General features: G+C 37.3%; 1 protein-coding gene across 1 annotated transcript; it reads left to right on the top strand.

Moving 5' to 3' along the window:
- Nucleotides 1-934: 934 nt before the first annotated feature.
- LOC141438610 (uncharacterized) lies at nucleotides 935-7,538 on the top strand. The gene is made up of 4 exons (XM_074102476.1): nucleotides 935-1,154; nucleotides 2,126-2,292; nucleotides 3,950-4,158; nucleotides 7,347-7,538. The coding sequence occupies exons 1-4, from the start codon at nucleotides 1,018-1,020 to the stop codon at nucleotides 7,536-7,538; spliced, it is 705 nt and encodes a 234-aa protein (XP_073958577.1). The 5' UTR covers nucleotides 935-1,017.
- The last annotated feature ends 4,728 nt before the right edge of the window (nucleotides 7,539-12,266 follow it).

Genomic DNA, 12,266 nt, shown 5'->3' with positions numbered 1-12,266 from the left:
AATTTTACTTTTTATATCTCTAAATAAATACACCTAGGTACCCAAATATTTTTTTAAATTACAATTTTATAGTGTAGTAAAATAATTTTAATATAGACACTAAAACAAATCCTGATCAATTAAAGCCCCATATGACATTTGGATAAAATTTCAACACTTTTCAATTATATCAATTCCGATTGGACTGTAGCAAAGGGGGGGCCAGGGACAGAATATTTTTAACCAAAATGATATCATGATGACACATATTTTATACAATACATAGAAATACATAGTACAGAATACATTAAAATATATATAATATTTTATTTGAAAACTTTTCTCTAAATAATTTAACTTTTCTCTAATCAAAAATGGCCAAGATAAAGGGACCCAAAGTTAAGGTATGACGAGCGAAGCTAGAAGTGGTTAGTATGTATAATTATACTTGTGAATTGTTTGGTAGTCTGACCCAGGTTTCCCCTAGTTCAGGCACCAGTGTCCACCGCATAAGCCTTGTATGTATAACAACTGTAATGTGTAAATTTACCAATTGTATTTACTGGAACTGTGGATTAAATAAACACTTTAGTTATTAGTACTAGGGCGACCGAGCTTCGCTCGGGCTAAAACTCAATAATAAGCGTTTTCCTACAGATAAGACCAAGCAAGATAGATTTTTCATCCCCAAAAACCCCTACATACCAAATTTCATTGAAAGCGTTGGAGCCGTTTCTGAGATCCCTATATATATCTACACCCATATATACTACAAATACACTACATATATATGTGTGTATATATATATATATATGTAGTATATATATATATATATATATACAAGAATTGCTTGTTTAAAGATATTATCATCATCCCAGCCTATATACGACTCACTGCTGGGCACAGGCCTCCTCTCAGAACAAGAGGGCTAAAGATATTATATAAATAAATTATTTATCTATCTCATAAACAGATCATGAGTCAGTGGAGTACACAATTAAGCGGAGCCTTCTGGCCAAATCCAAGCGTGCCATCATAATGCGAGACCCCAACGGAGACACCGAGTACTGCTGTGTGGAATGCCCGCTCAAGTTCTCTGACAAAACACTGATGGAACAACATTTGAGCGCGCACAATCGCGAGTATCGGTTCCTTTGCGGAATCTGTGGCACGGCGTAAGTATATTATTAAAAAAAAACTTTATTATGCTTTATTATTATGCAGATCAACTTTGGTTTCAATAGATTTTGTTAATGCACGAAATTTAAGATAGAAACTACTGGAACAGTGACCAGCATGCAAATATCTGCCTAATTATGTTTTTTTTTTATTCATAAAACAAAATGTTTGCCTATTTTGGTAACTATCTTACAAATTAAATCACAGAAATTGTTAACAAAGTTAACAATCTTAATAAGTAGGTATCTCTGTTTGCTCTTAAAATTTAATAACATTTTACTTGCTTGTTTGGTTAGAATTTGCAATTATACTGTAACTAAAACATTTTAGTCAGCATTATAATTTCCTGGCATAATACTGTTATTCTGGAAAATCCCACATGAGGCCTATTCACACCCACTACAGGGCATAGCTCTCTACTCAGGGACTGTAGTTTCCACGTGGGTCTAGTGCGGATTGGGAACTACACACATGTCATTGCATTTTTTGCTGGTTTCCTCCTCATGTTTTTCTTCACCGTAAAGCGCATGGTGAATTTCAAAAGCTATTTCGCACATAAATAGTAACAGTTTTCAGTGACTCACGGTTATTTACACTGAATTGATCCACATAATATTTTGCACAAAAATCTTTTTTTGAGATCACCACACCGTTTTGGCCACGTTGCAGCAAAATTGTCGTCACGTGTCCTCAGGGGCGGCGTTAAGCCGAGTTTAGACTTGCAAGAAAAATCGTGCAAGTTGCATTACATTGCGAGGCCGTAAAACCAACGAATTTGTAGCGGTCAATCGAGCGCCGCAATGTAATGCAACTTGCACGATTTTTCTTGCAAGTCTAAACTCGGCTTTACGTACGCACATGCGGTTTGCCGTCTTTTTCTCAAGCGATACTTTGAAGAGGAACGGCGTGCTAAAACCGCGCGGCTATAATGCGTAAAGTTTATTTAAACAATCCCTTCATTCCTTAGGTTGAAACGCAAGGAGCACTTGGACAGACACACACTGGAACATCAACAGGTCAGGCCTCACGTGTGCCCCGACTGTGGCAAAGCCTTCAAGAGGAAAGAGCACCTCAACATACACAGGACCATACACAGCGGACAGAAGAACCATACGTGCCCGTTGTGCGATAAATGTAAGTACAGATAAAAACCGGCCAAGAGCGTGTCGGACACGCCCAAAATAGGGTTCAAAATTAAGTAATATTGTTCTAATTATTTCGTAAGTATTTTATACGGAATCTTCCAAGTTTAGGTAAATTTTATACTTCAGGCTGCTATTTACTTTTAAACTACAAATAATTTTCAAGAAAACTTAACCGTTATAGTTTTCCTTGTAAGTTTGATATACTTACTATCATCCTGAATTTTTTCAAATTTTTCCACCCACCGGTTTGGATTTTAGAGGGGGGGGGAGGACGCTCGATTTTAATGAAAATTTGCACTTTAAAGTTGAATATTTCGCAAACAAATAACTGAATCAAAAAATCGTCTTAGCAACCCCGTAATGGTTTTAAATGACCTATCCAACGATACTCCTCACTATAGGGTTTGATGAGAAAAAAAAATCACCCCCACTTTACGTCTATGGGAGGTACCCTAAAAAATTTTTTTTTAATTTTTTATTATACCATTTTGTCGGCATAGTTTTCATATATATCCGAAGAAAAACATTTGATAATTCGTAACCGCTGAATTTTCCGTGCCAACGAAAGGATGAGCGAGTAATAGATTCAATTGATGACTTCTATACATTTTCTAATAATTGTGAGACTTTACACCCTATTAGTTTAAATAAGTATTGCCTACCTACACAGTTTGAACTCAATATGTATCGATCGACGAGGGCTAGAGCCAGGGTAATTGTGGGGGAGGTAGTGGGGCAGGCTTCTTGAGACATATTACAATTTCATAACATATTTATATAGCATAACCGGACTTGACCGTGCGAAAATGCATACAATCGACCAAGAAATTCCTTACCCTTTAAGGTTCACTATCATTTTTACGGCTGGAAACGTATGACTATTTTCACAAGTACTAATTAAATTCAATGTGAAATTGGTTGGCTATATTTATTTGGAAATTACGCTTGTGTCGCAACGACGGAACTAAATAATAAATAATAATATTAGAACTGTTTGGCGAGCTAAAAGCGCGAATCGCCAATATGGATAAAACCTAAAGATTTCTTAAAAGTTATTTGTTAAAAGTGTGCTTCAAAACGGATTATATTTCACTGATGCACGCATCCACCAGAAGAAGAGCTACGAACTAGCCCGAAACATGTGGAGCTAAACTCGATATAAGACGCGAGTTCACGGAGTTATACCTAGCTAGTGACATCCACGAAGACGCGTGATTTTGACAAAATTAGACATTAATGACATTGTAATAAGAACCACGGCACGCGTCATCGTGAATGACTAAAGTAATGCACCTTAATTTAGTTAATTCAAAAAATATCAAGTGCTATGTAGGTCAGACCGACAAAGCATATCTCGTGTTTGAAAAAAAAACCGTATTATTTCTCGTAAGACGTACTGTACTGTACTTAAAATGGATTGTAACAATGGGACAGTTCTCAAATCTTCTCTAGCCTAGGCATCACTTAGACCTAACCGCCTTGTATCTTGTAGGTACAGTCGAAGGCATAAATATCTATCAGCCCTAGCGTCAAATATATGAATACACCATGTCATCGTGTCATAAAGATGTGATAGATACATACCTATTTATAACCTTGACCGTACTTCCGGCTAGCAATATACTCACGCGCACCTTCTCACACAGGCTTCTACCGGAAAGACCATCTGCAGAAACACCTCCAGACCCACAGTAAGATGTTCATAGAACAGAACGTGTTCGTTGACGCTGAGCAAGACATGCTGGATATAAAGCCAGAAATGTTGGATATCAAGCAAGAGCCTGATGACGCGCAGTCAATGATCACCATTTCCGGTGTCACGGGGAACGTGTTTGATCCTGACATGATGGTGGAGGTGAGTTCTTGTTAAAGAGTATAGGTAGTGCCGCCAGAGTTGAGGTCACGCACACAAGAACATGCCATGTAATGACAGCGGGATTTTGACAGTCGCTCATTCATTTCATTCATTCTCCTTTTATGCAATCAGTTGTTCATGTAGCTGTGTGTGTAATCATTCACTTCAACTCTCGTGGCACTACCTATACGGACGGGATACAACTATGCGCGGTCGGTGCGTGGCGCGCTGAACGTATTCTGTTCTTGAAGTTGGGGTTGTTTATTTTATTTCTACATTTAGTAAATTTCGAGCTAAATGATTTTTATGTCAATTCAATTCAATTCAAATTTAGGAGAAAGCGGCATCAATTTTTTGACGATACCAATGTTAGTGCCAGTGTGGTGGTTGACTGAGGCACGGCGAGTAGGTGGACGTCTTGTTAGATAATCTGCCAGTTTTCGGTGGGATAACTACCAGTTAGTATCTGCAATGAGGGTACACTAGGTGTCAAGAATTAATCAACAAATACTTAATATGAAATGATGGATATGGATTATGGTTGTATCTCCTTCCTCTTTGGTTACAGTATAGATATGATATGACAGTTCACTACAGGTAATAATACATTGAATCAAGAATGAACGTTAAAAATAATAATAATAATTACCGTAAACTGCTTCAACTTTGCCCTTAGCCAACATTGCCTGATTCGATTTAGAGTCGATAACTTATCCCTTTAGGTTTTTAAACTTTTATCCCCCCGTAATAAAATTACCGTGTAGATAAAAGTTTAAAACTATAAGAGTGCTAAGTTATCGACACTAATAAACTCAGGCAATGTTGGGCCAGAGGGCAAAGTTGAAGCAGTTTACGGTACTGATTTTAATTTTATTTTATTGTTAGTCAAAAATTTGTCTAATATTTCAAATGGAGAGAAAGGATATCATATAAATAAGGAACAGATTTTTTGGACATTCCAAAAATATATGTTCCAGAGTGCCATCACCCAAAGATTTTATGTCATTTCCTGTTGTTGCTAATACCGATGCTTTACATATGCATAGAGATCTAATTTATGAAGTAAGCATTAGTGTAGCAGAACTAGATTAAACTATGACGTCAATAACTAAAATAGTTACAATATTAATGTAATAATACTAAACTAATAATGTAAATAATGAAGGGAATAAAATAGTGAATTGTGTGAATATCGAAATTGGTTTTATAATTGACTTTTCATAAAAAAGAAATAGAAACCATTGGCATTTTCAGACAATCCCATTAAGAGGATATTACATACTTTTGATACTTTGCAAACTTAGCAGTAGCATGATGTGACAATTTCGTCAAACAACTGGTAAAATTAAAGAAAGAAGGCTGAGTTAGGTATGTTTTCGAATGCAACACGTCATCACTGACGTCATGTAAAAAATGAACAGCGGGAACCTTAGATGTGGGAATCGAAAGTAAAACATCTCTGCACGGCAATGGTTTTTCGAACTTATCTCCTCTACGTTCAAAGACTTCCTGGTACCAATTAATAAGCGTAAATGAGAGTTAGAATTTCTAACTTTTCCTGAGCAACATTGCAGAAAATAATTCTGTAACAGTCAACCCTCAATCCAATTTACTTGGCTTACGACGAAAAAGACCAAAGAAACCCGATAAACTTTTTTTACAGGCTACGTAGGTAGCCGCGGGCTGCACCCAAATTCTTTTTTAGGCCGCCCTCCCCTTCAAATGGGGGAAAAAACTCCCCTCGGTTTAGGCCGTGTGCTTCAACAGGCCTGTTCAAACGTAACAGCCCGACAACTTTTTTTGGTATCCGTATCTATATGAGGAAAGGCTTGGTTCAAATCAGGATATTTTTACTGCGGATTATAAGTGAATTCGTTCAATTAAATGAATATCTTACTTGCTAATACTCGTACATAATGACCGTTTTCCTACAAAGATTTAAGTTTTCTTTGTGTCTGTGTCACGTCAATAACACTCGTCATGTTTGCGAATTCTCGAATTTGATTTTTAACAATAACTGTGAAAAAAAAAGCCAAAAGTTAATTACTAGATAGTTTCTATCAATGAACTAGCCGTTTGTCGAAGTTAACGGAAAACCTGAATAACACGGTGTACGTTAAAGCTAGTTAGTGGAAAGAAACTCATCAACATCAAATGTACCCTAAACAAAAACAAATGTAGGTAATCGTGCTCTTTATAAAGGTTTGTCTCCACAAAGAGGTCTATTCATTCACGTCACGGTTACAACATGGTTCCTTCTATCTGGTACTGTTTTATAAGGGTACATTGTGTACTAAGGAATGTTTATACTCGTACCGGTGTATGACCCATAGTCAGACAAAAAAGTGACTTTCACCACTTTTTCTGCCGTGATTTGTGCCGTGAACTTGGGCATTTGTGAAAAACTCTTAGAATAATTTGAACAGATTTTCTCTCTGAGTATAAATCCTTAACTTCCTTTCATTTACTGTTACGGAAATAACGGAAACACAATTTTCTGTTAGGTATAGCTGACATCGAATTTCTATCACCAACCCTCCCATTTTATATTATAAGTGTAGAGAAGGGGAATTATATTGGGCGCACGTGTATATTTCTACACTTATAGATTTTTTTTAATTGACAGTCTATTTATTGAACAGCTTAAATCCATACTAATATTATAATAGCAAAAGTGTGTGTTTGTATGTTTGTCCGTCTTTCACGTCGAAACGGAGCGACGGATCGACGTGATTTTTGGTATAAAGGTAGTTCATGTTCCAGAGAGTGACATAGGCTACTTTTTATCCCGGAAAAAATACACAGTTCCCGAGGGAACAGCGCGCGATAATCGAATTCCACGCGGGCGATTCCAAAGGCTAGTTCATTAATTAAAAAAACGTACAGCTGAACGATATTTGCCCTCAAATATTTAATTGCAATTATTGTAACAGTTCCATCAAAAGTTTCAAAAGTGCCATTTCATAATAATATGTCATTTAATTGATTATGCCTACGTTTACTCGATAACTTATGCAGTACTACGAGCCCGTGATTATTTTTACTTTGTTGTTCGCTTTTTTTTTCGGTTTACGCAACTGGTCACTCTACTCCAGAACTGTCGACGTAATCGTAACTTTAATCTTAGACTAAATATGTGTAAGTACTTAGGGTTTTACGCATATACAACCCCCATTAATTCTGCACAGATTCGCAACGCCCTGTCTCGAGTGAAACAGGCGGAGATGGAGCCCCCGGACGACCCCGAGCGTCCGCACGTTTGCCTCGTTTGCGGAAAGCGGTACAAGCGGAGAGACCACCTCAAGCTCCACAGCGTGTCTCATATGGAGAAGGACAAGATCTGCCTCGAATGCGGAAAAGGTAGGACTCCTGACTCCTGACTCCTATACATCCTCGTAAGACCCATATCACAATTCCTTAGTTTTAGGTTACTCATTATACTTAACACTGAAAATTAGCGTCCTGACCCTCTGCCTTGACTCATGATGATGATGACTCATATATTTTTAGATTTAAAAATTCTGTAGCTTTTTGTCTTTGTTGTTTTGTAATAAATTTTATTCATTTCATTTCAATTCGAGTATCGTGATTTGAATTAGTATCAATTAAGAAAAAGTTATTATATGTTGACTTTTTGTCCTAAATTTGGTACGAGGATATTAATTATTTAGATTGGGTAAATCGTGGCATCTAGTGAAGTATTATAACTTCTCGTAAGGCGAAATGTGCCTCCTATGCGGAAAAAGTTTAACCTGCGCCCTATATTTAAAATCTTAATGATTAATTAAAAGGAGGCAACAGTTATTAGTGCTCATGCACTGACTGGCCGTTTTAAAGCAAAATTACCAGTAACGGGCCTCGACCGTGGAAGTTTAAGTTATGTAACAGAGTTCTGGGCAACTAGATTGTTTTTCCATTAGTTTTTATGACAGTTGTACCGAGCGACAAATTTTTACTAAAAAACTTTTCGCTACTCGCAGGCGGGCGGCAGGACCTAGTGCCTTAGAGTGCGAAAGCAAGTATGTCCCATCCGGCCTTCTAATACTGGAATCAGTGTAATGCATAAGTGAAACCGGCGGAACTTGGTTTCTCTGAAAGGGGGAAACCATTGCAAGCTAATGGTCAAAGTCATTTTCTGTTACTGCAGGCCAACCATCGCCGTAGACACGTGGTAAATAAAGCAACAGGTACACGTGGCGCGCGGTATTGTTAAAGTGCTGAATCGTGTTCTGCCTTTTCGTAAAATTATTGTTTGCCAAATGAAGAAATGAAAACTCATGTTTTATTTGCCAACTGTTTCATTTCTCAACTCTCAATTTTCTCCGAAAACAATGATTTTACAGTGTATTTTCTTATGCTTTTATAGAACACAGTAGGTTAGGTTAGGTTTGTTTTATGAAAGTTCCGAAAAAAATATAGTTTCAGAGAAAATCCTGAGTGGGCAAATGAAACAGTTCGACAAATAAAACATGAGTTTTTTGTGTTTGGGAAACGTGAGTTGGGAAAAGGCAGGGACGGTTCCCAACGGTTTCAGAATACATACGGCGGGACATCTGAATAGGCTACATTCCTAAAAATAAACAATTAGTTCGTCAGTTAGGTTTTCTAAATTATAGGACACGTATTTTTTTCTTTTGTTAATTGAACAAAAGATTATAGGCACTATGCCGGTACTTAGTAATATAATACTACTTAGTAATATACTTATGTCAATCATATTAAAACATAATGTTTGTTTGTACTGTACCAAATAGGTTTGATACAAAACTAACGTAGTAAGTTACTCTTGTTTCAAGTTAATAATTAATCCTTCTATTTTATGTAACAGGCATGGTATTTAAATATTGCTTCTAGAGTAGAGTTACCCGAAAAGGGTTTTACCCCCTTTTAGGGAGGCGATCCTACCGGGTATCGAAATGCCTAACAAGGGACGAGAGCCGCACTCGACCGGCCTCGGTCTGAAATAGCCATGCTGATTCTATTTACATAAAGTTACTGTGTATTTAACGGGTTGAACCCAAAATTATGTAATGGATCAATGAAATAAGTAATGGCCTTCGGTTTACACGGTCAATTAGACTTATTTATTTGCCTTCAGATGTCATGAAGGAAGAATTTCTGTTGCCTTTTTTAGGGTTCCGTACCCAAAGGGTAAAAAATGAGATTTAATAAATAAATAAAAATAAAATACTAAAAACAGAATAAAATAAATATTTAAGGTGCTCCAATACAAGAAACGTGACTTTTGCCGTTTTTTGCTAATTTCTAATGAATGTTGTTTAGAACGGAACACTTCGTGCCCGAGTCCGACTCGCACTTGGCCGATTTTTAATAACTGTCAATTACTATATACTCGTATATTTAGACTTATCAACTTACTCACGCTATGCACGGTACATAATATCCCTTGTTAACCCTTCATAAGGCCCCATTTATTGGAGCATACTACCACAGAATCAAAAGCAGCTATCGAATTCATACTTGACAAATATTTTTTAAAGCTAGTCGTATTTTCAATAATTACAATGGAAATTGTGCCGTATTATGAAAGCAATAAGGTTCAGTTTCCAACTCAATGCATGTGGTCGCTAAATCGCCTCTGCCTTATTAAGGGTTATCTTAGCATTATTTACATTTACATATAGACCAATTACTAATTAAGTTATGTCGTGCCGCACCTAGTTATATAAAAAAGGTTATAGGTTGATGTGAGAATGAGCAGCCGCAGCGCTCTTATTACCAAACACTAACTCCGGACTCTAGCACTGCGGTGTGGAAGGATAGGAGAAATCACCACACTATTTTTCCAAGAAAGTCATCAAGAAGGTTCACCGCTGATACTGAACCGACGACCACGATCTCTTAGGGACTGTTTCACCATCCATTGATTAGTGTTAACTGACGGTTAAATCTGATGCCGTCTCTATTTTTTGTTTTGTTCGAATCGAGACGGAGTTGGCATCACATTTAACCGTCAGTTAACACTAAGCAATGGGTTTTGTGGGTGGTTGGGAACCGACCGTTTTACTTTTTTGTTAAAAAAATTCTTTTTTAATTATTCTCATTATGACACGTGTCTAGAATTTTCGAAAACAAAATATATAAAGCATACCATAAAGTTAACTCCCATATTATGACCCAAATACAGTTTTTATATAACGTGTTCCAGTTAACGGCTAACATCCCTGTGGGCCAAACTTGATGCTCACATGAAAATGCTATTAGCGATGACTTATGCGATAAACCGACTTTTATAATTTTGACACGTCTTTATACTAACGGGACGATCGTTCCCGAACATTCCAATTTCCAAACAATAACCATTGTTGTTTATTTCATAACCGCAAAAAGGGCTTCGTTTGTGCAGTTTTTTTAATCCGTTTGTGATTGTTGTGACGTGATTTATGTCCCAATCGAAAGAGGACTGATTACAGTAGGTAGGTACCTCACCCCTCTTTTACCGTTTGGGTAAGTAACTAATTAATGAATTCCTCCCAATTCGGGACAAACTACCTCTAGCTTGAATTGGCGCGTGCAAATGATATACACGGATTGCTCTGTCCGGTGCGACTGTTATTCAACGAATTAAAATGTCTATGCCTCAATTCCAATAGTTATTAAAAAAGTATTAAGTCTTAGGTCTTAGCTTTACTGCCGTGCGTTCTGACGGATGATGGTATCGAAAAAGTCCCAGCGATATAGGTACTTTCTCACAATCGGCCAAGGTACTTAAAATAATGTGTTTTCAGATATTGTTGAGCATCTTAACCGATGCCTTAACATTGTAATAAATGATATTATATCTTGGTGCTAAGGAAAGTAAGACAGTCACGTGTACCCAGGTAACTTTAATTCGGTATGCATAGAAACGAGTAATGCGAAAAAATCATCGTGAAACCTGTGGTCTTTGTTTTATTTAGTCATCGTCCAAACCATTATGGCTGAGAGTGGTGATCCTTTGAAGTACACCGTCTTATATGTATTTCGACTATCCCTTGTAAATTCCAAATCGATACCGTACCAACGTTCGTGCTTATATGAGACAGGGCCGCATAGCTTAGGCGACCTTTACGAAATCCTCCCCTATTCTAGGGGTGATCCCCTATGGGCCAGTTGCGAGGGGGCACGGACAGTACAGTAGGGGGAAAATACGGAGGGCAACAATCTCTAACCATGCCAGTTAACCAATCTTACCCTATTTTAGACCATAAGACTACGGGACAAATGCCATAGTCGCATGCTTATACTACATCATTACTGGTTTCCTAGGGGTTAGCATAGAGACGCTTTTAGAAATCTAATTTATTTTAAGGAGGGGTGACTTTTGGTGAGAGGGGACGAGCTCGTACATTTTTTTGTCATTTTATTTTTTCGTTATACCGGTTTGTTATGTGTGGTGGAGCGTCTAACTTCTGAGCAGTTATTTATGTTATTATTAACGTTGCGAGACATTTTAAAAAGGGTGTAAATGTTAGAGAGATATTCTTACGACCGGATAACGCAGTGGTTACAGAACTTGACTACGAAGCTTGAGGTCCCGGGTACGATCGCCGGTAGATATTCGTATGAAAAATACGAATGTTTCTTCTCGAACCTTGGATGTTTTTATATGTATTTAAGTATGTTTATCCGCTGTGTGTCCCGCTGTGGTGTCAAGTATCCCGTGATATTTATTTTAATACTACCTTCGTTTAGCGCTATCCCGTTGATAACTATGCAATTTTAAACACTATCCTGTGTCCTTCCCTGGAACCCAAACTACATATCCGTATACCGAATTTCATCTAAATCGATTCAGCGTATATAGCGGAATAATATAATTTGGATTGCGGTTCAGCACAACACATTGTACTTACTACAACCTTGAACCTTGTTGCTACAAAGAGATGACTGGCGAAGTGCGTGTTGGGCCACGCGTACAAGTTAATGACGTTAACATTGACATCTACTCGTATGTAATCAGCCAAATATGTGGTCCACCGCCCTGAAGTTGATAACATTTCATAAAACAATAATGCCAATAGACGTGTCTGTCGACTTGTAAGTTCGACTTTAGCGACATATTCATTTGATAGGAACTTGTTTAAAAATTGATGACCATTATTTTG

The sequence above is a fragment of the Choristoneura fumiferana genome, chromosome 19 (assembly GCF_025370935.1).
Source record: "Choristoneura fumiferana chromosome 19, NRCan_CFum_1, whole genome shotgun sequence".
In the NCBI taxonomy this organism is placed as follows: Eukaryota; Metazoa; Arthropoda; class Insecta; order Lepidoptera; family Tortricidae; genus Choristoneura; species Choristoneura fumiferana.
Note: the sequence above shows the minus strand (reverse complement) of the source record. Positions and strands in the feature narration are given on the sequence as shown.

Bases quoted from the DNA above. Each gene is read 5' to 3' on its own strand.
- LOC141438610 (XM_074102476.1), top strand. From the start codon at position 1,018: ATGCGAGACCCCAACGGAGACACCGAGTACTGCTGTGTGGAATGCCCG. The intron at 2,293-3,949 runs GTAAGTACAGAT...CTTCTCACACAG, and splicing joins GTGCCCGTTGTGCGATAAAT to GCTTCTACCGGAAAGACCAT. The intron at 4,159-7,346 runs GTGAGTTCTTGT...AATTCTGCACAG, and splicing joins ATCCTGACATGATGGTGGAG to ATTCGCAACGCCCTGTCTCG.